General features: G+C 59.7%; 1 protein-coding gene across 1 annotated transcript in view; it reads right to left on the reverse strand.

Annotated features, from left to right (window-relative positions):
• Positions 1–323: 323 nt before the first annotated feature.
• CROCC (ciliary rootlet coiled-coil, rootletin) overlaps positions 324–26,078 on the reverse strand; it is a 41,869-nt gene continuing 16,114 nt past the window's right edge. Inside the window, exons 14-36 of the mRNA XM_054394866.1 lie at positions 25,689–25,833; positions 24,776–25,144; positions 23,491–23,684; positions 23,280–23,407; positions 21,048–21,211; positions 19,244–19,345; positions 19,034–19,168; positions 17,673–17,804; positions 16,482–16,720; positions 14,331–14,490; positions 13,800–13,967; positions 11,219–11,555; positions 10,213–10,340; positions 10,005–10,132; positions 8,818–8,962; positions 7,491–7,716; positions 6,931–6,943; positions 6,355–6,487; positions 6,127–6,276; positions 4,665–4,784; positions 1,694–1,822; positions 472–600; positions 324–374 (exon numbers count right to left, since the gene is read on the reverse strand). Of these exons, the coding sequence (XP_054250841.1) occupies positions 324–374; positions 472–600; positions 1,694–1,822; positions 4,665–4,784; positions 6,127–6,276; positions 6,355–6,487; positions 6,931–6,943; positions 7,491–7,716; positions 8,818–8,962; positions 10,005–10,132; positions 10,213–10,340; positions 11,219–11,555; positions 13,800–13,967; positions 14,331–14,490; positions 16,482–16,720; positions 17,673–17,804; positions 19,034–19,168; positions 19,244–19,345; positions 21,048–21,211; positions 23,280–23,407; positions 23,491–23,684; positions 24,776–25,144; positions 25,689–25,833 (3,625 nt within the window). The remainder of the gene's footprint in view (positions 375–471; positions 601–1,693; positions 1,823–4,664; positions 4,785–6,126; positions 6,277–6,354; positions 6,488–6,930; positions 6,944–7,490; positions 7,717–8,817; positions 8,963–10,004; positions 10,133–10,212; positions 10,341–11,218; positions 11,556–13,799; positions 13,968–14,330; positions 14,491–16,481; positions 16,721–17,672; positions 17,805–19,033; positions 19,169–19,243; positions 19,346–21,047; positions 21,212–23,279; positions 23,408–23,490; positions 23,685–24,775; positions 25,145–25,688; positions 25,834–26,078) is intronic.

A 26,078-nucleotide genomic window follows, 5' to 3' on the forward strand; every position in this document is an offset into this window, starting at 1 on the left:
TGGTGAGTGTTGGGGAGAAGGGTGGAAGTGGAGAAGTTTTGAGGAGGGGGATAGATCAGGGGATGAAAGAGGGGTAAAAAAAAAAAAAAAAAGGATAATTCCCAACCTTTTGGTTAAAATATTGCAATTGAAAAAAAAATGGGGAAAAAAAGAGCCTTTGGGCCCCAAACCTCAACGAAAACCCCTCAGGCTCATTGCTGTCCGGTGGGCAAAGTGCAGCTTTTGGATGGAAAAAGGGAATGCTGAGACAAACGTGGATGGGTCTGAGCCTGGGAGGGGGGGAGGGAGGCAGCTGAGCTGCTGCTGCTCCCGGCCGAGGGTCTCTAGATGCTGCTGGGGTGAGGCTGCAGCTCCGACCCCTTCAGCAGTGCGATCTGCAGGGGAAAGGAGGGGAGATGGTGAGGAGGAGGAGGAGGGGCAGGGCTGTCTGCACCCCGGGGTGTGTATGTCGTCCCCCTCCCCATGCCTCACCCGCTCCTGCAGGCTGCGCTGGGCTGGGGGCTGGGCGAGGCTCAGCCGCGGCAGCTCCGGGCCGGCTCCTGGCCCGGGCGGTGCTGAGTGCTCCAGCGGTGCTGAGTGCTCCAGCGCTGCCACCCGCGCCTGGGGGGGCAAGGCAGGGGCTCACCCCCAAATCGGGCACCGGGCTGGGGGTGCCCAAGAGACCACCACCAGCGTCCCTGGCAACTGGGATGAGCCCAGTGCCACCCCACTGGCAGTTCCCAGCCACTGTGCCAAGTTGAGAAGAGCCCCAGAAGGAACCCAGCACCCTCCCAGTCCAAACCAGCACCTTCCCTGAACTGCTGTGGTCCCCCCCAGAAAAAGAGCCCAACACCATCCAGGTGGAAGCAGCAGCATCTTCCCAAGCTGGAACAAGATTCCAGCTCCATCCCACTGCAAACATCAGCACCTTCTGTCAAGCTGGGATGAGCCCAGCACCCTCCCAGTGCAAGCACCAACATCTCTTCAAGCTTTGAAGCACCCCCAAATGAGCCCAGCACCATCCCAGTACAACCACCACCATTCCTACACACTGGGCTGGGACCCTAAATGAGTCCAGCACCACTCCAATCCAAGCACCAGCAGTCTTACAAACTGGGATGAGCCCCTGAAGGAGCCCAGCACCATTCCAGTCCAAGCACCAGTATCTCCTCCAGCTTTGAAGCAACCCAACCTGAGCCCAGCACCCTCCCCGTGTAAACACCAGCATCGCCTCCAGCTTTGAAGCACCCCAACCTGAGCCCAGCACCCTCCCTGTGTAAGCACCAGCATCTCCTCCAGCTTTGAAGCACCCCAACCTGAGCCCAGCACCCTCCCTGTGTAAGCACCAGCATCTCCTCCAGCTTTGAAGCACCCCAACCTGAGCCCAGCACCCTCCCTGTGTAAGCACCAGCATCTCCTCCAGCTTTGAAGCACCCCAAAATGAGTCCAGCACCCTCTCAGTCCAAGCACCAGCATCTCAAGCTTCAAAGCACCCCAAAATGAGCCCAACACCCTCCCAGTCCAAGCACCAGCATCTCCTCAAGCCTCAAAGCACCCTAACCTGAGCCCAGCACCCTCCCAGTCCAAGCACCAGCATCTCCTCAAGCTCTCAAGCACCCCAAAAATGAGCCCAGCACCCTCCCAGTCCCAAGAGCGGGTACAGGGAGCAGGCAGGCAGCACCCACAGGTGCCCCATCCTGCACTCAGCCCCCACCTGCAGCAGCTGGACGCGGTGCTGGGCCTGGGCCAGCTCCTGTTGGGTGGTGGCCAGCGAGCGGCCGAGCTGCTGGTGCTGGGCTGAGAGCTGCTGTGAGGCCTCCTGCGTCCCCAGCTTCTGCTCCACCTGCCCCAGAGAGACATCAGGGGGACGTGGGACAGGGCTGGAGGGTCACCCTGCACCCCAATACTGCACTCCTGGCCACAGAACCCTTCCCCTGAAAGCATCACCACGGCTACAAACTGGGCTGAGCCCAGCACCACCCCAGTCCGAGCTCCAGCATCTCCTCAAGAACTGAAGCACCCCAAAAATAGAGCCCAGCACCATCCTACTCCGAGCACCAGCATCTCCTCAAGCTTCGAAGCACCCCAAAAATGAGCCCAGCACCATCTCAGTCCAAGCACCAGCATCTCCTCAAGATCTGAAGCACCCCAAAAACGAGCCCAGTGCCATCCCACTCCAAGCACCATCACATCCATAAGGTCTGAGGCACCCCACAAATGAGCTCAGTGCCACCCCAGTCCGAGCACCAGCTCCCCAAGCTCCAAAGCACCCCAAAATGAGCCTAGCACCATCCCACTCCAAGCCCCAGCATCTCCTCAAGATCTGAAGCACCCCAAAAATGAGCTCAGCACCATCTCAGTCCAAGCACCAGCATCTCCTCAAGATCTGAAGCACCCCAAAATGAGCCCAGCACTATCCAAGCACCAGCATCTCAAGCTTTGAAGCACCCCAAAAATGAGCCCAGCACCATCCCACTCCAAGCACCAGCATCTCCTCAAGCTTTGAGGCACCCCAAAATGAGCCCAGCACCATCCCACTCCAAGCACCCCAAAAATGAGTCCAGCACCATCTCAGTCCAAGCACCAGCATCTCCTCAAGCTCCAAAGCACCCCAAAAAGGAGCCCAGCACCATCCCACTCCAAGCAACAGCATCTCCTCAAGCTTCAAAGCACCCCAAAAATGAACCCAGCACCATCCCACTCCAAACACCACCACCTCCTCAAGCTTCAAAGCACCCCAACAGTGAGCCCAGCACCATCCCACTCCAACCACTGGATGCATGGATGTGTGGGATGTGTGATATAGAGCAGATTACACAAAGATTAAATTTGTTTAACAGAGAGCAGAAAAGGGATTGTAAATGGAACAGCTAAGGTGTAGAATATAAAATACAGTGGATAAAATAGAGCTGAAGTAGAAAACATAGCAGAGATATATTAAAAATAGAGGAGAGCTGTAACATAGGAAATCTAGCAGGTGATGTAGAGAAAATAGAGGCAGATATGTGTATAAAATGTAGAAGATGACATAGGAAAATAGGAAACAGGAATAAAAATAGGAGACAGAGAGGAAATGTAGCAGATAATAAATATTAAATACAAAATAGAGCAGGTAACAGATGTAAAGTATAAAATATAGAAGAAAATACGAAATATAGGAGATAATGTAGATGGAAAGTAGAAAACACAGGAGACAGGAAGTGTAGAATGAAGATTAAACACAAAATACAGCAGGTAGTAGAGATGTGAAGCATGAAATATAGCAGAAAATATGAAATAGAGGAGAAAAATGGAGATGGGAAAATAGAAAATACAGGAGATAGGAAATATAGCAGATAATAAATATTAAATACAAAATACAGCAGGTAAGAAGAGACGTAAATGAGATGAAAAAAGAGATTAAATATAGGAGAAAATATGAAATTTAGGAGATAATGTAGATGGCAAATAGAAAATATAGGAGACAGGAAATGTAGAATGAAGATTAAACACAAAATAGAGCAGGTAGTAGAGATGTGAAGTATGAAATATAGGAGAAAATATGAAATAGAGGAGAAAACATAGATGGAAAATAGAAAATACAGGAGATAGGAAATGTAGAATGAAGATTAAGCACAAAATACAGCAGGTAGTAGAGATGTGAAGTATGAAATATAGTAAAAATATTAAATAGAGGAGAGAAATGTAGATGGCAAATAGAAAATACAAGAGATGGGAAATGTAGAATGAAGATTAAACACAAAATACAGCAGGTAATAGGGATGTAAAGTATGAAATAGAGGAGAAAAATGTAGATGGAAAACAGAAAATAGAGGAGATGGGAGATGTAGAATACAGGTTAAACACAAAATACAACAGGTAGTAGAGAAGTAAAGTGTGAAATACAAGAGAAAATATGAAATAGAGGAGAAAATGGAGACGGAAAACAGAAAACAGGAGATAGGAAATGTAGAATGAAGATTAAACACAAACTACAGCAGGTAATAGGGATGTAAAGTATGAAATAGAGCAGAAAATACAAAATAGAGGAGAAAATGGAGATGGAAAACAGAAAATAGAGGAGACAGGAGATGTAGCATACAGGTTAAACACAAAATACAACAGGTAGTAGAGAAGGCAAGTATGAAATACAAGAGAAAATATGAAATATAGGACACAATGAAGATGGAAAACAGAAAATACAGGAGATACAGAATACAGATTAAACACAAAATACAGCAGGTAATAGAGATGTAAAGTATGAAATAGAGGAGAAAATATGAAATGTAGGAGAAAATGAAAATGGAAAACAGAAAATAGAGCAACTATATACTAAATACAGCAGCTAGTAAGTGCCTGAAGTAGAAAATACAGCAGCAAACATGGACCTAAAGTAGAAAGCACAGCAGCTGATGTGTAGCTAAAGTAGAAAATACAGCAGCACCACAGAAAAAGAGGAAGCCAAGCAGCTGAAAGTGCCCACACCTTACAGCTGTCAGAATCCAAAGGATATATTTAAGTGCATTTAGACCACAGATCTATGAACTGTGCTTGGCCAACCACAGCCCTACCACTAGGCTGCTTTTAGGACCTACTCCTATAGCCCCCCAGGGCTGCCCTCAAAGCTGGAGTTATGCCAACCCCAGTGCCCTGCTGTGCCCATTCCATCCCCACAGCACCCAAGGGTGCCCCCCAGCCCTGCTCACCTTGCCCAGGGGGCTCCTGAGGGCGCTGTGGTCCTTCTCCAGGCGTAGGGCCTGGCGCTGGGCTGCCCTCTGCTCGCCCTGCACCCGTGCCAGTGCCCGCTGCAGGCTCAGCACCTGCTGCTGCAGGCTCAGCACCTGCTGCTGCAGCCCCTGCACCCGCCCACATCAGCACCGCACCCAGGGGCACACAGGGTGCAGGGGCTGTGTGGGGCTACAGGGTGCTGGGACAAAGAGGGTGCTGGGGGTGTATGGGGGCTACAGGGTGCTGGGAGTGTATGGGGGCTACAGGGTGCTGGGAGTGTATGGGGGCTACAGGGTGCTGGGGATGTATGGGGGCTACAAGGTGCTGGGAGTGTATGGGGGCTACAGGGTGCTGGGGGTGTATGGGGGCTACAGGGTGTTGGGGGCTCTATGGGGGCTACAGGGTGCTGGGGGTGTATGGGGGCTACAGGTTGCTGGGAGTGTATGGGGGCTACAGGGTGCTGGAGGTGTATGGGGGCTATAGGGTGCTGGGACAGGAGGGTGCTGGTGCTGTATGGGGGCAATAGGGTGCTATGGGGGTGGGAAAGTGTGCAGGGGCTGCATGGGGTGCTATAGGGTGCTGGTGTTGCATAGAGACAACAGGGTGCTAGTGGGAGGGTGGGAAAGGGTGCTGCAGCAGGAAGTAAGAGGGTGCTGAGGCTGGCTATAGGGTGCTGGGAGAGGTGGTTAAGAGGGTGCAGGGGGCTGCAGGAGGGCAATAGGGGGCTGCAGGGAAAAGTTGAAGGATACAAGAGGCTCAGGGAGCAAGAGGCTGCTGGGGCTACTGGGTAGGGCAAGGGGGGGCAAGAGGCTGTTGGTGTTAGGTAGGGGCTGTAAGGTGCTACGTGGGGAGGGAAAGGGTGCAGGGGGCTGTACGGAGGCAATAGGATGTGGGTCAGGGTGGGTAAGAGGGTGCTGCTGGGGTTGCATGGGGGCAGTCCATAAGGTGGGACAAGGGAGAGGCTGGGCAAGAGACAATGAGGTTCCAGGCCTGGGGAGGGGGGTAACAGGGTGCAGGCAAGAGGGTGCTGGACCTATATGGGGGTCCATAGGGTGATACAAGGTGGGAAGGGAGAAGCAAAGGATGCTGCAAGGAGGGGAAAGGTGTGCAGGGTGCTACATGGGATGAAAAGGGTTGGTGGTGCCACATGGGGGGAAAATACACTTCATGGTGCAGGCAAAGGTGCTGCATGGGGACAAAGGAGGGTGAATTTGGGGAGCCCCACCATCACAGGCTGCACCCCCTGACCCTTACAAGATCAGAGGATGTTAGGGGTTGAAAGGACCTCTGAGGGTCATCGAGTCCAAGCCCCCTGCCAGAGCAGGACCATAGAATCCAGCACAGGTCACACAGGAACACACCCAGACGGGGCCTGAAAGTCTCTCTGGGCAGCCTGTTCCAGTGCTCTGTGACCCTCACACTGAAGAAGTTCCCACTCACCTCCTGCTGCTGCCGACCCTGCGCCTCCAGCTCGTCCTTGCTGCGCTGCAGGTCCTCCTGCTCCCCCCGCAGCGCCTGCAGCTGCTCCCGCAGCGCTGCCTTCTCCTCCCGCGCCTCCGCCAGCGCCCGTCGGGCCACGTCCAGCCCCTCCTGGGACCAAAGGACATCCGTGGTGACCCCACGGGTGTACCCTAGTGTCACACCCCAGCCATCCTAGGATGCCCCCACCTGCAGCACCCGGCGGTCTTGCTCGCCGGCGGTCAGGGCGCTCTGGAGCTGCAGCAGCCGGTGGTGGCCATCAGCCGCCGGCACCGCCGAGCTCAGAGCATCGCCCTTGGAGCCGCCCCCGGCCGGCGCCGCGCTCGGAGCATCGCCCTTGGAGCCGCCGCCGGCCAGCGCCGTGCTCAGCCGCTCCGTCGCCAGTTGCAAGGCTCCGGCCCGCTGCTCGCTGGCGCTGAGCTGCAGCCCGAGAGCAAGCAGGGAAATGAAAGAGAATCGTTGACAACCCCAAGTAAAGAGGATTGACGCCGCGGCCGGCGGTTGCGGCCCCAGCAGGCAGCTTGCTTGTTGCTTGCTACAGCCCAGAAATGACAGCAAAATTCAACAGAATCAGGAAAACGTCCAAAGCAAAGGAAGGGTTTAGGCCATGCTCAGCTGCTCCAGAGAATCAGAGGTGGGAAAAGGTCTCTAAGATCATCCAGTCCAACCATCAGCCCAACACCACCATGGCCTTTATTAAACCATGGCCCAAAGTGCCATGCCCACAGGTTTCTTGAGCACCTCTGGGGATGGGGACTCCACCACCTCCCTGGGCCACCTGTTCAGTGCCTGACCACTCTTGCAGTACACAAATTGTTCCTCTTGTCCAGCCTAAACCTCCCCTGGGGCAATTTCAGGCCATTTCCTCTCATTTTATCACTTGATACTAGGGAAAGGAGACCAATCCTCACCTGGCTCCAGCCTCCTTCCAGAGAGTTGTAGAGAGCCACAAGGTCTCCCCTCAGTCTCCTTTTCTCCAGACTCAACACCCCCAGCAGTCCCTCAACTGCTCCTCACCAGCCCTGTTCTCCAGACCCTTCCCCAGTTTCCCTGCCCTTCTCTGGACCTGCTCCAAACCCTCAATGTCCTTCTTGGAGTAAGGAGCCCAGAACTGAACCCAGGACTCAAGGTGTGGCCTCACCAGTGCCCAGTCCAGGGGCACAATCCCTGCCCTGCTCCTGTCGGTCACACCATTGCTGATCCTTCAGCAGCTTCCTTGCCCTTCTCTGGACCTGCTCAAGTCCCTCAAATGTCCTTCTTGGAATGAGGGCCCAAAAGGGGAAAGCAACCTTGCATTGAACACCTGCAGGGCTGGTGATGGAGACTCAGAGGGCTTGGTGCCATTACCTGTTTCTGGAGCAGCTCAGCTCTGTCTTGCATCGCCCGCGCCTCTGCCTGCCGCTCACCCAGTGCCGTCCGTGCCCGCTGCAGCTCTCCCTCCAGCACCCTCTGCTGCAGCTCCAGGCGGCAGCTGCGGCTCTCCGCCACCTCCAGTCGCCGCTTGGCATCCTGCAGCTCGGCCTCGCTGGCTCGCACTGCGCTCAGCTTCTCCTGCAAGGCACCAGGAGGCTGCCATGGGGATGGGGGCAGGGACAGGGGCAGGATTTGGCTGCTCGTGGCATGGATGGGTGGATGCTTGGCTGGGTGAAAAGCTGGCTGATGGCTGGGCCCCAGGAGTGGTGGGGAATGGAGTTGACTCCAGGTGCTGGCCAATCACAAGTGGTGTTCCCCAGGGCTCAGTACTGGGGCCAGGTCTCTTTAACATCTTTATCAATGATCTGGACATGGGGATTGAGGTACCCTCAGTTTGCAGATGGGAGAGACTCTAAGGAGGGTCCTGGCCAGGCTGGGTCCATGGCCAATGGGATGAGGCTCAACAAGGCCAAGGGCTGGGCCCTGCTCTTGGGTCACAACAACCACATGAACACTCCAGGCCTGGGGCAGAGTGGCTGGAAAGTGTTCAGCAGTAAAGGACCTGGGGGTGTTGGTAGACAGCGGCTGAAGATGAGCCAGGGGGCGCCCAAGTGGCCAAGAAGGTCACCAGCAGCCTGGCCTGGATCAGCAATGGTGTGGCCAGCAGGAGCAGGGCAGGGATTGTGCTCCTGGACTGGGCACTGCTGAGGCCACACCTTAAATCCTGAGTTCAGTTTTGGGCTCCTCACTCCAAGGACATTGAGAGGCTGGAGCAGGTCCAGAGAAGGGCAGGGAAGCTGGAGAAGGGTCTGGAGAAGAAGGCTGGGGAGGAACAGCTGAGGGAGCTGGGGGTGTTGAGCCTGGAGAAGAGGAGGCTGAGGGGAGACCTTCTGGTTCTCTACAGCTCCCTGAAAGGAGGTTGGAGCTGGGTGGGGGTTGGTCTCTTCTCCCTAGTATCAGGTGATGGAAGGAGAGGAAATGGCCTCAAGTGGCCCCAAGGGAGGGTTAGGTTGGACATGAGGAACAATTTCTTTGCTACAAGAGTGGTCAGGGATTGGAACAGGCTGCCCAGGGAGGTGGTGGAGTCCCCATCCTAGGAGGTGCTCAAGACACTTGCAGCCATGGTTCAATGGCCATGCTGGTGTTGGGCTGATGGTTGGACTGGATGCCCTTAGAGGCTTTTCCCACCCCAAACAGTCCTATGGCTCCCTGCCTCGCCCCCCTCACGGTGACCCCCACCTGGGCAGCTCTCCGCTCGCCCTCAGCGTGCTGCAGGCTCCGTTCCAGCGCCGCCACCTTGTCCTGCAGCGTCCTCCGCTCCTGCTCGCCGCGCCGCAGCCTCTCCTCCTGCAGCAGCAGCGAGGCCTGGCTGCTGCTCAGCTCCCTGCTGCCATGCCCTGCCATGCCACCAGCACACACCTTACTGGGGATACTGGGAGCTGGGGGGGGGTGGTGGGGCACAGCCTGGGCTGACTGGGGCTTACTGGGCATTTATCAGGGTTTAATGGTGACACCAAGGGGCTGGACCGGTTGAACTGGGGGCTATGGGGGACACTTGGGGACGTCTGCCAGGGCCACTGGGGGGTGGCAGGGATGCAGGGGGGGGCATTTACCAGTGGTACTGGGATTTGTGGGGGATGGAGGGGGGCATTTACCAGCTTAACTGGGATTGAGGGGCAATGCAGGGGGGGTTACCAGTTTAACTGGGATTCATGGCTCTGCACAGGGGGGGTTACCAGTTTAACTGGGATTTAGGAGCGATGCACAAGGGGGTCACCAGTTTAACTGGGATTTAGGAGCGATGCACAAGGGGGTCACCAGTTTAACTGGGATTTAGGGGGGATGCACAGGGGGGGTTACCATTTTAACTGGGATTTAGGGGGGATGCACAGAGGGGTTACCAGTTTAACTGGGATTCATGGCTCTGCACAGAGGGGGTTACCAGTTTAACTGGGATTTAGGGGGGATGCACAGAGGGGTTACCAGTTTAACTGGGATTTAGGGGGGATGCACGGGGGGTTACCAGTTTAACTAGGATTTATGGGGGATGCACAGGGCATTTACCAGTTTAACTGGGATTCATGGGGATGCACAGGGGGGTTACCAGTTTAACTGGGATTTAGGGGGGATGCACAGGGGGGTTACCAGTTTAACTGGGATTTAGGGGGGGATTGCACAGGGGGGTTACCAGTTTAACTGGGATTCATGGCTCTGCACAGGGGATTACCAATTTCATTACCAGTTTTACCAGGATTTTGGGGCTAAGCATGAGGAAATCCCACCAAGCACCCAGCAGTACCAGCGAAGCACCACCCTACCTCCCCCCCACACCCCTCCTTTTCCCCAAAGCCCCCAAATCACCCCAAACCCCACAATCTGGGGGGGGGGGGAGGGGGAGGAGGATACACCCCAACGATCCCACCAACCCCTTACCTTCCTTGCTGTCAGCCAGCAGCTTCTGGAGCTGCTGTGCCCGGCTGCTGGCACTGTCCCGCTCCTCCTCCACCTCTGCCAGCTGCCGGCCCAGGCTGCCCACCTGCACCCGCAGCTCCTCCTGGGGGGAGGAACTGGGGTGAAAAAGGGCATTTTTAGGGGGGATGGGGAAGGGAGGGGCAGGGGAAGTGGGGCACGCACCCGCTCCCGCTGGGCATCCTGCAGCTCCCGCAGGAAATCCCTCAGGGCTGCCCGCACCACCTCGGGCTCGCTCGTGGCCTCGGGGTCTGGGGCTGAGCTGGGGCTCCCCGAGCCCTCGGGGCCCCCACCTGTGTGGGACACACTGGGTGACACGGGGACAAGGGGGGAGACACAGCAGCCAAGGGAGAGGAGGATGCGCTGCGAGTGGGATGTGCCTGTGGGATATGGAGTGCTGGGGGACCCCCCAGGGATGGAGCAATGAGGGGATGGGGGGGGACCTGAGGGATGGAGCAATAGGGTGATGAGAGAGCTCCAAGGATGCAGGGGATGGAGGAGTGGGATGATAGATTCAGATTGGATGTTAGGAAGAAGTTGTTCCCCATGAGGGTGGTGAGACGCTGGCACAGGTTGCCCAGGGAGGTGGTGGAAGCCTCATCCCTGGAAGTTTTTAAGGCCAGGCTGGATGTGGCTCTGATCAACCTGCTCTGGTGTGAGGTGTCCCTGCCCATGGCAGGGGGGGTGGGAACTGGCTGAGCCTTGAGGTCCTTTCCAACCCTGACAATTTTCTGATTCTATGGAGATGCAAAAATTGGAGCAAGGAGGTAATGGGATACCTCCAAGGATGCAGGAGATGGAGCAATGAGGGGATGGGAGACCCCATGGATGGAGCAGTGGGATATAGGGAATCTCCAGGGGTGCAGGGGATGGAGCAATGGGATATGGGGGACCTCCAGGGGTGCAGGGGATGGAGCAATGGGATATGGGGGCCCTCCAGGGGTGCAGGCGATGGAGCAATGGGATATGGGGGACCTCCAGGGGTGCAGGGGATGAAGCAATGGGATATGGGGGCCCTCCAGAGGTGCAGGGAATGGAGCAATGAGATACAGAGGATCCACAGGGACGCAGGGGAAAGAGCACTGCACTGGGATGCACTGCAGCAGGACACATCCCCTTTCCCCTAAGCAAGAGCCAAAGGCCCTCGGGGAGGGTCCCCAGGGCCTCTCACCCTTGCTGGGGGAGGCTGCCTGCGGGCGGCCGATGCCCATGGTGCGGCGCAGGGCGGACTGGATGCCCCCCAGGCGGGTCTCTGCCGCCCGGCGCAGCGCCTCGCCGCGGGCCAGCTCCGCCTCCAGCCCCTGCGCCCTGCCCTCGGCCGCGCTCAGCCGCAGGCTCAGCTCCGCCGCCTCCTCCCGCGCCGCCTCCACCTTCAGCTGCAGGTTGCGGGCGTCGGCCAGCAGCTTCTTCTCGTTGCCCCGAGCCTCCTCCAAGCTGCGGGCCAGGTCCTTCTCCCGCTGCCGGAACTCGCCCTCCGCCTCCGCCAGCCGCCGCTGCAGGCGCTGGAGCTGCGGGCGGGAGGAGGAGAGGGGCAGGAGGAAAGGCGGGGGATGGGGAGAGGTGAGGAGAGAAGGGAAGATGGGGTGCAAGGGGGGATGGAGATGGTGGGGATGGAGCAATGGGGTGAGGAGAGACACGCCAGGGATGGAACAACGGGATGATGGGGGACAGCCGGGGTGATGGGGGGCACCCGGCGTGACAGGGGGCACTCGGGGTGATGGGGGACACTCGGGGTGATGGGGGACACCCGAGGTGATGGGGGACACTCAGGGTGATGGGGGACACTCAGGGTGATGGGGGGCATCCGGGGAGATGGGGGGCACTCAGGGTGATGGGGGGCACTCAGGGTGATGGGGGGCATCCGGGGAGATGGGGGGCACTCAGGGTGATGGGGGACATCCAGGGAGATGGGGGGCACTCGGGGTGATGGGGGGCATCCAGGGAGATGGGGGGCACTCGGGGTGATGGGGGACACTCAGGGTGATGGGGGGCATCCAGGGAGATGGGGGGCACTCAGGGTGATGGGGGACACTCAGGGTGATGGGGGGCATCCGGGGAGATGGGGGGCACTCGGGGTGATGGGGGACACTCAGGGTGATGGGGGGCATCCGGGGACATGGGGGGGCACTTGGGATGATGGGGGACACCCGGGGTGATGGGGGGCACTCAGGGTGATAAGGGACACTCAGGGTGATAGGGGACACTCAGGGTGATGGGGGGCACCGGGGGTGATAAGGGACACTCGGGGTGATGGGGGGCACTCAGGGTGATAAGGGACACTCAGGGTGATGGGGGGCACTCGGGGTGATGGGGGGCACCCGGGGTGATGGGGGACACCCAAGGGCGGAATAATGTGGTCATGAGGATGCAGGGGGTTGGAGTAATGGGGTATGGGGGACCTGAGGGATGCAGAGGACACAGGAACAGGGTGATGGGGTGCAAGGATGGAGGAAGGGAATGATGTGGGATGCAAGAGATGGAGCAATAGGGGGATGGCATCAAGGGATGGAACAACAGGGTGATGGGGGACCCCAAGGATGGAATAATGGGGTGATGAGGATGCAGGGGGTGGAGCAATGGGGTAAGGGGGAGCCCAGGGATGCAGAGGACACAGCTGCAGGGTGATGGGGTGCAAGGATGGAGAAACTGAATGATGGGGGACACCAGAGAGGCAAGAGATGCAGCAATAGGGGGATGGGGATGCAAGGGATGGAGCAATGGGGTGATGGGGGACCCCAAAAATGCAGCAAGAGGCTGATAGGAGACCCCAGGGGATGCAGGGGATGGAGCAATGGGGTGATGGGGGACCCCAAGAATGCAGAGGATGGAGCAGTGAGGTGATGGGGGACACTCAGGGACATCAGGCCCAGAGCAAGGAGATGATGTGGGTGCAGCAGATGCAGTGATGAGGGACACAAGGGACCCCCAGGAATGCAGGGGAGAGAGCAGAGGGCAATGGGGACCCAGGGGCATGGCAGCAAGTGGGCAAGCAGGGGACACCAGGGCCAGAGGATACCAGCTGGGGGGCAGCAAGAATGCCAGGGGACAGCAGGCACCATGCTATGGGGCAAGGGCATAGGGGACAGTGTCCTCATCACCCCCCACAGCCTGGTACCCTGCACATGCTGCAGGGTGATGGGCACCAAGGTGTGGGGTGATGAGGGCACTGTGGGGTGATAGGTACCAAGCTATGGGGGGATGGGCACCAAGCTGTAAGTGATGGGCACCAAGATATGGGGTGACGGGCACCAAGGTGTGGGTGATGAGGGCACTGTGGGGTGATGGGTACCAAGCTATGGGGGGATGGGCACCAAGCTGTAAGTGATGGGCACCAAGCTATGGGAGGATGGGCACCAAGCTGTGGGGTGATGAGGGCACTGTGGGGTGATGGGTACCAAGCTGTGGGTGATGGGCACCAAGCTATGGGTGATGGGCACCAAGCTGTGCGGTGATGTGTACCAAGCTATGGGTGATGGGCACCAAGCTATGGGTGATGGGCACCAAGCTGTGGGGTGATGTGTACCAAGCTATGGGTGATGGGCACCAAGCTATGGGTGATGGGCACCAAGCTGTGGGGTGATGGGCACCAAGCTGTGGGTGATGGGCACCAAGCTGTGGGGTGATGGACACCAAGCTGTGGGGTGATGGGCACCAAGCTGTGGGGTGATGGACACCAAGCTGTGGGGTGATGAGAGCACTGGGGTGAGAAGCACCAAGCAACATGATGCTGTGGGCTCTTGGGGACCCCCTACCTCCTTCCTGGCAGCCTCCACGCCAGCCTCGCTCTCCACCACCTTCTGCCTGAGGCCGAAGGCTTCCCTGCGGCTCTCCTCCTCACGCTGCTCCTCCAGGGCCACTCTGGCCTGTAGCTCCCCCAGCTCCTTGCTCCTCTTGCTGTTCTCACTGCCCAGGTCCTTCACCTGCCCCAGGAGGAGAAGGGAGCAGCTTGCTGGCACCTCAGATAGGTGGTGGTGGCACCTCGGACTGGGGGTGCTGGCACCTCGGATGGGTGGTGGTGGCACCTCAGCTGGGGGGTGCTGGCACCTCAGATGGGTAATGGTGGCACCTCGGATGGGGGTGGTGGCACCTCAGCTGGGCAGTGCTGGCACCTCAGCTGGGCGGTGCTGGCACCTCAGCTGGGTAGTGCTGGCACCTCAGCCAGGGGTGCTGATACCTCAGCTGGGTAGTGCTGGCACCTCAGCTGGAGGGGTGGTGGCACCTCAGCCTGGGGGGTGGTGGCACCTCAGCCAGGGGTGCTGGCACCTCGCCAGCCTCCTGCTCACCTGGCGGCGCAGCTCCTGCAGCTCGCGGCGGGCATCGAGCCTGGCACGCTCCACCTCCCGCAGGGTGCTTCGAAGCTCTGCCACCTCCCTGTCTGCTGCCAGCCGCCCATCCTCCAGCAGTGCCAGCTGCTGCTCCTTCTCCTCACTGGCACGCTTCAGGCTGCAGCAGGAGGGCACAAGGGGCTGGCACCACCCTCCTGGGGACATCACCCTGGCCCCAGGCCATCTCCTGATTCCCAGTGCCAGCCTGTCCTGAGCCAGGACCTCTGGCCCCAGCACACTGCTCCAAGCCACCCCTGTTCCACCCCAGGCATCTCCCCAGCCCTGAGTGTCCCCCAACCCTGGGCACCCCCTCCTGGTCCCCACCCTGAGCACTGCTACCCCCACAGCCCTCCTCTGCCCCCCAGCAGCCCCCTCGAAGGCACAGCCCCACCCCAGGCATGTGTCACCTTGGGCACCCCTGTACTGTCCCCACCACCCCTGACCACCTCCCCTCCAGCCTCAGATGTCCATCCCCCCATCCCCAGCAGCACCTCAACCCACAGCATCACCTTCCAAGGTGCTGCATCACTCTCTGAGCCCCAGCTCGGGCATCCTCCTGTCCTGAGCATCACCCTGGTCCCACGCACCCCTCCACCCCCTGGCATCTTCCAGCCTGGGCATCCTCCTGTCCTGAGCATCACCCTGGTCCCACGCACCCCTCCACCCCCTGGCATCTTCCAGCCTGGGCATCCTCCTGTCCTGAGCATCACCCTGGTCCCAAGCACCCCTCCACCCCCTGGCATCTTCCAGCCTGGGCATCCTCCTGTCCTGAGCATCACCCTGGCCTCCAGCACCACCCTCTGAGGCACTGCACCACCCCAGGTATGTCCCAGCCTGGCCATTCCCCTGTCCTGAGCACCACTCCTTGTCCCTGGCATCACCCTGATCCTGAGCATCACCCCCATGGCATCAGACCACCCTCTGCATCTCCTCAGTTGAACATCCTCATGTCCCAAGCATCATCCAGCCACAAGCATCACTCTCCAGGCATGACCCCACCCCAAGTACCTAACCTGAGCATCCTCTCCTGGGCGACACTCAGCCCCCTGAGCATCATCTTCCAAGGTGCTGCACCTCCTAACCTGGGCATGCCCCAGCCCTGAGCATCACCCTCAGAAGTGCTGCATCCACCAGCCTGGCCATCCCCCTGTCCTGAGCACCACTCCATGTCCACCCCCATGGCATCAGACCACCCTCTGCATCTCCTCAGCTGAGCATCCTCACGTCCCAAGCATCACCCAGCCACAAGCATCATTCTCCAGGCATGACACCACCACAGGTACCTAACCTGCACCACCTCTGTCCTGCACCGCCCCTGCCCTATGCGCCCCCTGCCCTGCACCCCTCTTGCCCTGTACCACCTCTGTCCTCCAGCACCTCTGTCCTCCAGCACCTCTGCCCTCCAGCCCCTCTGCCCTCCAGCACCTCTGCCCTACACCACCCCTGTCCTCCAGCACCCCTGCCCTCCAGCACCTCTACCCTCCAGCACCTCTGCCCTCCAGCACCTATACCCTACAACACCTCTGCCCTACAGCACCTCTGCCCTACAGCACCTATACCCTACAACACCTCTGCCCTCCAGCACCTCTGCCCTACAGCACCTCTGCCCTCCAGCACCTCTACCCTCCAGCACCTCTGCCCTCCAGCACCTCTGCCCTACACCACCCCTGTCCTCCAGCACCTCTGCCCTCCAGCACCTCTGCCCTACACCACCCCTGTCCTCCAGCACCTCTGCCCTCCAACACCTATGCCCTACAACACCCCTGCCCTACAACACCCCTGCCCTCCAGCACCTCTGCCCTCCAGCACCTCTGCCCTACACCACCCCTGTCCTCCAGCACCTATGCCCTACACCAACCCTGCTCTCCAGCACCTCTGCCCTCCAGCACCTCTGCCCTCCAGAACCTCTGCCCTACACCACCTCTGCCGTTCAGCACCTCTGCCCTATACCACCTCTGCCCTCTAGCACCTCTGTTCTCCAGCACCTCTGGCCCTCCAGCACCTATGCCCCACAGCACCTCTGCCCTGCACCACCCCTGCCCTACACCACCCCTGCCCTACAATCCCCTTCCCTGCACCCCCCGTGCCCTGCAGACCCCTGCCCCTCACCTGATGCGTTGTCCCTCTGCTCGCCGCAGCGCCGCCCGCAGCTCCTCATTGGAGCGCCTGAGGGTCTCCTTCTCCCTGGCCTCATCCCCCAGGGCCCTCCGTGCCTCCTGGGCCTGCCGGCGCTGCGCTTCCCACCCTTCCCGGCTCCGCCTGGCCTCCCGCTGGGCTTCCAGCAGCTCCCTGCGTCCCGCCGCCCGGCACTCCCACACCAGCCGCAGCTGCGCCCGCGCCGCCTCCGCCTGCAGGCAGCGCACGGGGGGATGCGGCTGGGGAGGGATCGGGGGGGTGGGGGGTAGGGAGGGGTCTGGCGGGAGGTGGGATGGGATCTGGGGAGTTGGGAAGGGATCTGGGTGGGAGGACAGAGGGATTTGGGGAGTTGGGGAGGGCTATCTGGGGGAGCGTGGGATGGGATTTGGGGAGTTGGGAAGGGAGATTTGGGGATCGGTGCGATGGGATTTGGGGAGGGATCTGGGGGGGTGGGATGGGATTTGGGGAGTCAGGGAGGGATCTGGGGTTAGGGAATGAATTTGAAGGACTAAGGAGGAATCTGGGTGGGTGGGGAGGGATTCAGTAGGCTGGGGAGGGATCTATGGGGTGGGGAGAGATCTGGGGTTTGGAATGGATTTTGGGGGGTGGGATGGGATTTGGGGAGCTGGGGAAGGATCGGGGGGTGGGATGGGATTTGGGAATTGGGGAAGGATCTGGGGGGGTGGGATGGGATTTGGGAGTTGGGGAAGGATTGGGGGGGTGGGATGGGATTTGGGAGTTGGGGAAGGATCTGGGGGGGTGGGATGGGATTTGGGAGTTGGGGAAGGATCTGGGGGGTGGGATGGGATTTGGGAGTTGGGGAAGGATTGGGGGGGTGGGATGGGATTTGGGAGTTGGGGAAGGATCTGGGGGGGTGGGATGGGATTTGGGAGTTGGGGAAGGATTGGGGGGGTGGGATGGGATTTGGGAGTTGGGGAAGGATCTGGGGGGGTGGGATGGGATTTGGGAGTTGGGGAAGGATTGGGGGGGTGGGATGGGATTTGGGAGTTGGGGAAGGATTTGGGGGTGGGATGGGATTTGGGGAGCTGGGGAAGGATCTAGCAGGGTGGGAAGGGATCTAGAGGGGTGGGAAGATGTTGGGAAGAGACCTGGGGGTCGGGAAGGGATCTGGGGGGCTTGAGAGGGATCCGGGGAGGGCTTCACCTCCCGGAGGGCACTGTCCCGCTGCTGCGCCACCGCCGTGGCCTGGTCCCGCAGGGCCTTGGCCTCCTGCTCCTGCGCTGCTGCTGCCTCCTGTGCCTGCAGCCGCAGGCTGTGCACCTCTGCTGCCAGGCTCTGAGGGGGGCACAGCACCCTCAGCCCCCTCCCAAAGCAGGGTGAGGGTCCCCAGGCCGGGGGAGGTGCGATGGGGATGGGGCAGGCATGGGGATGGCTTTGGTACCCAAGCATCCCCAGCGCCCCTGGGCTTGCATCTGGGAGAGGGCAGCTGGCAGCCAGGGGGGGCAAGAAAGGGGCAGTCAGGGCGTGGGGCTGCAAGTTGGGGGTGCAGTGGGGGTGGCCTTGCAATGGGCCTCAGGGTTTGGGGTTGCAGTGGGAGGTGCTCAAGTGTGGGGGCTCATAGTGACGGGGTGGGGGGAAGGGCCAAGCATGGGGGTCTGGGAATGGGGGGGCAGGCATGGGGGACACCCAGGCACAGGAGTGGTTTGCAGTGTTGGGGTGCTTAGGCTTGGGGGGGGTTGCAGGGGGGAGGGAGGGAGTGTTAGGGATGCCCAGACACAGAGGTTTGCAATGGGGGGGCCATGGGTGATACCCTGGGCATGGGGGGGCTGCAACAGAGGGGTGCCCAGCAATGGGGGGGTGCCCATGAAAGGGGAATTGTAATGGGGGGAGTACCCAGGAACTGGGGGGCTGGATTTAGGGCGGGCATGGGGAATACCTGAGCATCCAATAGGGGTGAATGGCTGGGCATGAGGGCTTGCAGCTGGCAAGGGGAGCCCTCAGGCACTGGGGTTGGCAATGGGGGGGTCATGGGGAACCACCCAAGCATGGGGAGCACTGCAATGGGGGGCACCCAGGCATAGGGGTTAGCAGTGGGGGTGCCATGGGGAGCACCCAGGAACACGGGTTTGCAGTGGTGGGGGGCACGTGGGATACTCAGGCACAGGGGTTGGCAGTGGGGGTGCCATGGGGGACACCTAAGAACAGGGGTTAGCAGTGGGGGTGCCATGGGGGACATTCAGGCACAGGGGTTAGCAATGGGGGTGTCATGGGGGGGACTTAGGAACAGAGGTTAGCAGTGGGGGTGCCATGGGGGGCACCTAGGAACAGGGGTTAGCAGTGGGGGTGCCATGGGAGGCACCCAGGAACAGGAGTTAGCAATTGGGGTGCCATGGGGGACACTCAGGCACAGGGGTTTCCATTGGTGGGGGGCATGGGGGACACCCAGGCACAGGGGTTTGCATTGGTGGGGGCATGGGGGACACCCAGCCACAGGGGTTTGCAGTGAGGGCACAGAGGACTCTGTGCTATTCTGGGGGAGGTCCCAGGACCCCTTCCCCACCCACCTGCTCCTTCTCCTGGTGCCCAGTGACCTCTCGTCGCTGCTGCTCCAGCTCGGCCGTGGCCTGGGCCAGGCTCTGCTGCAGCCCTGCCAGCGTCTGGGCCATGGCCGCTCGCTCCTCCTCCTGCAGCACCAGGGCCTGGGGGGGGACACAGCTCAGCTTCTGGGGGGACAGCAGAGCTGGGACAAGGGAGGGGACCCTGGGGACACCGACCTGCTGCTTCTCGCTCTCGCGCTGCCGCCGCAGCGCTGCCAACTCCGCTGCCAGCGCCTCCTGCTCCAGCGCCAGCCGGCCCCGGTCAGCCTCCAGCTCCTCCTGGCAACCCCCAAAATCAGCAGTGGAACCCCAAAATCAGCTTTGGAGCCCCAAGAAACAGCATTGTGCACCCAAAAATCAGCATTGGACGCCCAAAAATCAGCATTGGAACCTTAAAAATCAGCATTAGACCCCAAAAAACCAGCACTGGACCCCAAAAAACCAGCACTGGACCCCCAAAAATCAGCATTGGACCCCCAAAAATCAGCATTGGACCCCCAAAAATCAGCATTGTACACCCAAAATCAGCATGGACACCCAAAAACCAGCACTGGACCCCCCAAAATCAGCATTATACACCCAAAAATCAGCACTAGACACCAAAAATCAGCATTGGACCCCCAAAAATCAGCAGTGTATGCCCAAAATCAGCATGGACCCCCCAAAATCAGCATTGGAACCCCAAAAATCAGCATTAGACCCCCAAAAACCAGCACTATACCCCCAAAAATCAGCTCTGGACCCCAAAAATCAGCATTGTACACCCAAAATCAGCACTGGACCCCCAAAATGCAGCATTGAACCCCCAAAAATCAGCACTGGACACCCAAAGATCAGCAATGGATCCCCAAAAATCAGCATTGGACCCCCCAAAATCACCACTAGACCTCCCAAAATCACCACTGTGCCTCCCAAAACAGGATTGCTCCCCAAAAACCAGCACTGCACCCCAAAAATCAACATCACACAAGCAGCATGATACCAAAAGAAATCACCATTGAGTCCCAAAACTCAGCACTGCACCCCCAAAAAGTCAGAATCACGCCCTCAAAAGAAGTGCTGCACCCCAAAATTCAGGATGATTCCCCAATTACAGGATCAGAGGATGTTAGGGGTTGGAAGGGAGCTCTGGAGATCATCGAGTCCAACCCCCCTGCCAGAGCAGGAGCATAGAATCCAGCACAGGTCACACAGAACACATCCAGATGGGGCTGGAAAGTCTCCAGAGAAGGAGACTCCACAACCTCTCTGGGCAGCCTGTTCCAGTGCTCTGTGAGCCTCCCAGTGCAGAAGTTCCTCCTCATGTTGAGGTGGAACCTCCTGTGCTGGAGTTTCCACCCACTGCTCCTTGTCTTATCCCAGGGTACAACTGAGCAGAGCCTGTCCCTGTCCCCTCCCTCCTGACCCCCAGCCCTCAGATATTTCTAAACATTCATTAAACCCTCTCAGTCTTCTCCTCTCCACATTAAACTGCCCCAGGGCTCTCAGCCTCTCCTCCCCAGGCAGTGCTCCAGGCCCTTCAGCATCCTTGGAGCCCTCCCTTGGACTCTCTCCAGCAGATCCCTGTCCCTTTTGAACTGGGGAGCCTAGAACTGGCTGCAACATTCCAGGTGAGGTCTCAGCAGGGCAGAGTAGAGTGGGAGAAGAACCTCCCTGGCTCTGCTGACCACACTCCTCTGCTCCCCAGGGATCAGCACTGGGTCCAGTTTTGTTCAAATTTTATTAAAGTTTATTAAATCCCCTCTCAGCCTTCTCCTCTCCAGACCAAGCAGCCCCAGGGCTCTCAGCCTCTCCTCCCAGGGCAGTGCTTCAGTCCCTTCAGCATCCTGGCAGCTCTCCACTGGACTCAGTACCATGACCCCAAAGCCACCACTGCACCCCAGAAACCAGCGCTGCGCCCCCGAAACCACCACCGCCCTCCGAAAGTCACCATCGTGCCCCCTTCTCTCCAAAAAGTCCCTCCTGGCACCCTGGCACTCACCTTCTGGCGCTGGAGGCTGCCCAGCTCCCGGCGGTGGCTGTCGCGGGTGCTCTGCAGGGTCAGCGCCACCGCCGCCGCCTCTGCCGCCGCCACCGCCTGCCGCCGCGCCTGCAGCGCCCCCTGCCGCTCCTGCTCCTGCTGCCGCCGCGCCGCAGCCAGCTCCCCTGCGCGGGGACACGGAGCTCAGCGCGGAGCCAACACTCCGCAGCGGGGAGACAACATCCAGCAGGGCAGATCTGCCACTCAGCAGTGAGGATCCAGCACCCAGCAGTGCAGATCTGCCACTCAACAGTGAGGATCCAGCGCCCAGCAGTGCAGATCTGCCACCCAACAGTGAGGATCCAGCACCCAACAGTGCAGATCTGCCACTCAACAGTGAGGATCCAGCACCCAACAGTGCAGATCAGCCACCTGATAGCGAGGATCCAGCACCCAGCAGTGCAGATCTGCCACCCAACAGCGAGGATCCAGCACCCAGCAGTGCAGATCTGCCACCCAACAGTGAGGATCCAGCACCCAGCAGTGCAGATCTGCCACCCAACAGTGAGGATCCAGCACCCAGCAGTGCAGATCTGCCACCCAACAGCGAGGATCCAGCACCCAGCAGTGCAAATCTGCCACCCAACAGCGAGGATCCAGCACCCAGCAGTGCAGATCTGCCACCCAACAGTGAGGATCCAGCACCCAGCAGTGCAGATCTGCCACTCAGCAGTGAGGATCCAGCACCCAACAGTGCAGATCTGCCACTCAACAGTGAGGATCCAGCACCCAACAGTGCAGATCAGCCACCTGATAGCGAGGATCCAGCACCCAGCAGTGCAGATCTGCCAACCCAACAGCGAGGATCCAGCACCCAGCAGTGCAGATCTGCCACCCAACAGTGAGGATCCAGCACCCAGCAGTGCAGATCTGCCACCCAACAGTGAGGATCCAGCACCCAACAGTGCAGATCTGCCACCCAACAGTGAGGATCCAGCACCCAGCAGTGCAGATCTGCCACTCAACAGTGAGGATCCAGCACCCAACAGTGCAGATCTGCCACTCAACAGTGAGGATCCAGCACCCAGCAGTGCAGATCTGCCACCCAACAGTGAGGATCCAGCACCCAGCAGTGCAGATCTGCCACCCAACAGCTGTGATCCACCACTCAAAAGTGGGGATCTGCCACCCAATAGTAAGGGATCCACCACCGACAGCAGGGATCATCCACCTGACAGCAGAATCTGCCACCCAACAGCAAGGATCCAACATCCAATAGTGGAGATCTGCCACCCAAAAGCAGGGATCCACCCCCAACAATGGAGATCCACCACCCCCAGCAGCAGGGATCCACCACCCAGCAGCAGGGATCTCCCACCCAGCAGTAGGGATCCACCACCCAACAATGGGGTTCCACCACTCAGCAGCAGGGGTCAACCACCCAGCAGCAAGAATGTGGTTAAGTGAGAGGAGTGGGGACACAGGGGAAGTGTGGGGGTGGAAGAGAGTTTGTCATGGTCTGGGTAGAGATGGATGGGGACGAAGATTGGGATGAAGATGAGGATGGATAAGGATGGAGATGGGAATGAAGATAGGATGAGGATAATGATGGATGGATGGGAATAAGGATGGAGATGCATGGGGGTGAAGATGAGGATGATGATGATGGGGATGGAAAGGAATGAGAGGGGACAAGATGGGTAAGGATGAAGATAGGGAAGAGAAGGGAGAAAGTGGATAGCAGTGAGGATAAAATGGGATAGATGGGGATCAGGATATGGGGGAAGAAGAGGATGAAGATACGGATGGGGATGGATGAAGTTGGTTAAGAAGGTGGATGGGGATGAGGATGAAAATGGGGATGGATGGGGATGAAGATGAACAGGGATAAGGATGTAGATGGGGATGAGAATAAGGATGGTGATGATGATGATGAAAATAGGGATGGATGGAAAAGATGGAGATGAAGATGGAGATGCTGAAGATGAGGATGAATGGGGATGACAATGGGAGATGGATAAGGAAGAGGATGAATAGGGATGAGGACAGAAGATGAAGATGGGGATGGATGGGCATGAGAACAAAGACATCGATGGAGCTCAGCGTGAAGATGGGGACAAGGATAAAGATGAAGATGATGAAGAAGATGAAGATGTCTGGGGATGGTGCTAGGGAGGTGCTGGCTAGATGCGGATGAGGATGGCTGGGGCCGGCCAGGGTGCTGAGGACAGAGCAGGGCTGGGGACCCCTCACCCTCCAGCGCCTCCTTGGCCTGAAGCTGGGTCCGGCCCTCGGCCTCCAGCTGCTGGTTGCGGGCATCCAGCTGTTCCACTTGCTGCTGCAGCTGGAAGATGCTGCCCTCCAAGCCCTCCTTCTCCGACCTGCAGGACACCACCGACCAGGCTGCCAACCCGGGGGGCTGCAGGGTTGGGGGTGACCCCATGACAGCCCCAGTGGCACCCACCTGAGCCTGGCCACCTCCTGGGCCTGATCCTGGCCGTGGCGCTGGGCGGCAGCAAGCTGGACGGTCAGGCTGGCACCTTCCTTGGCCAGCCCCTGGCGGGCACGGCTCAGCCGCAGCAGCTCCGCCCGCAGCCGCTCCTGCTCCGCCCGCGCCTGTGCCAGCGCCTCGCCCGCTGCACCCTGCTCCTGCACCGCCTGCCAGCAGCCAGCCGCCTGGCACTCAGCATCCCAGAGCCACCCCAGCGCCCCCGTGTCTGCCAGTCCTCCCAGTTACCCAGAGTGCCCACCCAGTTACCCTGCATGTGCTCCCCCTGCCTCCCAGTTATCCTGCATGTGCTCCCCATCCCTCCCAGTTACCCAGAGTGCCTGCCCAGTTACCTTGCATGTGCTCCCCATCCCTCCCAGTTACCCAGAGCACCCTTCCAGTTACCCAGAGTGCCTGCCCAGTTACCCCGCACATCCTCCCCCTCCCTCCCAGTTACCCAGAGCACCCTCCCAGTTACCTTGCACATCCTCCCCACCCCTCCCAGTTTCCCCATGCCACCTCAATGGTCCTCCCAGTTAACCTGTTGCCCCCTCCCAGTTACCCATGCAACTCTTCCCATCCATCCCAGCTGCCCTGTGCACTCTCCCAGCTACTCCATGTCCCGTCCCAAGTCCTCCCAGATGCCCCATGCACCCTCTCCCAGTTACACCACACTCCCTTCCCATCCATCCCAGCTGCCCTCTGCCCTCTCTGTTACACCTGGCACCCTCCCAGTTACCTCATACCCCCTCCCCACCCCTCCCAGTTGTCCCATACCCCTTCCCAGTTACCTCTTATCCCCTCCCCATCACTCCCAGTCGCCAAATGCCCCCTGCCAGTTACACCTAATGCCCTCCCAGTCCCTTCCAGTGACCCCACACCCCCTCCCAGTTCCCCTATATCCCCTGCCCATAGCTCCCAGTTGCCACGTGCCCCCTCCCAATTACACCTGACACCTTCCTAGCCCCTCTCAGTTCCCCCATATCCCCTGCCCATCACTCCCAGTTACCACACGCCCCCTCCCAGTTATACCTGACACCTTCCCAGTCCCTTCCAGTTACCCCACACCCCCTCCCCATCACTCCCAGTTACCCCACACTCCCTCCCCATCACTCCCAGTTACCCCATATCCCCTTCCCATCACTCCCAGTTCCCGCACACCGCCTCCCCACCGCTCCCAGTTACCCCATATCCCCTCCCCACCGCTCCCAGTTACCCCACACCCCCTCCCCATGGCTCCCCGTTGCGCCCCCAGCCGCACCTGGCCCAGGTGCTGGCGCAGACGCTGGTGCTGGCCGCGCAGTGCCCGCAGCTCGGTGCGCAGCCCCTGCCTGCCCTCCTCGGCCTCCCTGCGAGCCCTCTCCAGCCCCTGCAGCCCTGCAGCGCCGAGGCCGCGGCCCCGCTCCAGCTGCGCCCGCAGCCGGCCCAGCTCCTGCAGCAGCTGCCGGGTGCGGCCGCGGCCCCGCTCCCGCTCCTCCTCCAGCCGCTCCAGGCTGCGGCTCAGCTCCGCCTTGTCCCGGGCCAGGCCTGCCGCCAGCTCGCTCGTCTTGGCCAGGGCGTCCCGCAGCCGACCCTCCTCGGCCGCCGCCGCCCTCTGCGCCGCCGCCAGCTCCCCGCAGCTCCCCTGCGCCTGCCGGGGGGGTCAGAGCTCTGTGGCACCCTGCAGCACCTGCTCAGCCTGCTGCTCATGGCTTGCAGGGGGATGCACCTGCTGCAGGAAGGCTGCACCTGCTGCAGGAGCTGTGCCTGTTGCTTAGGGGATGCATCTGCTGCAGGGGAGTTGCACTCACTGCATGGAATAAGCCTGGTACTTAGGGGTTGCACCCACTGCAGGGGGCTGCACCTGCTGCTGGAGCTGTGCCTGCTGCAGGGGTTGCACTTGCTGCTTGGGAGTTGCACCCACTGCATGGGATGAGCCTGGTGTGTAAGAGTTGCACCTGCTGCAGGAGCTGAGTGTCGTTGAGGGGCTGCACCTGCTGCATGGGCATGCACCCACTGCTGGGGAGCTGCACTTGCTGCATGAGCTGTGCCTGTTGCTTAGGGGCTGCAGGCACTGACTGGGAGAGGTGACAGCATCCACAGAGGGGACTCAGCCTGATGCATGGGAGGGGAGCTGCACCCACTGCTGGGGGTACATCCACTGCACAGGGGGGACGGGCTTCCTGGGGACCCACCTTTGCCAGCGCCTCAGCCAGAGCCTCCTGCTCCCCCCGAGCCACCTCTGCCTCCAGCGCCGCCCTGCTCAGCGCCTCCCGTGCCTCCAGCAGCTCCTGCTGCGCCGCAGCCCTCTGCGCCTCCAGCTCCTCCACCTGCTGCTGGCTGGAGGATTCCCCCAGGGGATGGGGGGCTCAGCACCCACTCAAAGGGGTATCACAGCACCCCCTGTTTTGTGGCACCCATTTGCAGCGCCCACTTGGGAGGTGGCAGCACCCCCAGAAGTTTTGCACCCCACCCCTTGGGGGATTCTGCAGCACCCTCCTCGAGGGGCCACAGTGGCAGCACCCACTTTGCGGGGGGGCGTCCTGCAGCACCCACCTTACAGGAAGGCTTCAGGAGACCCACTT

This window comes from Indicator indicator, chromosome 32, assembly GCF_027791375.1.
Source record: "Indicator indicator isolate 239-I01 chromosome 32, UM_Iind_1.1, whole genome shotgun sequence".
Lineage (NCBI taxonomy): Eukaryota > Metazoa > Chordata > Aves > Piciformes > Indicatoridae > Indicator > Indicator indicator.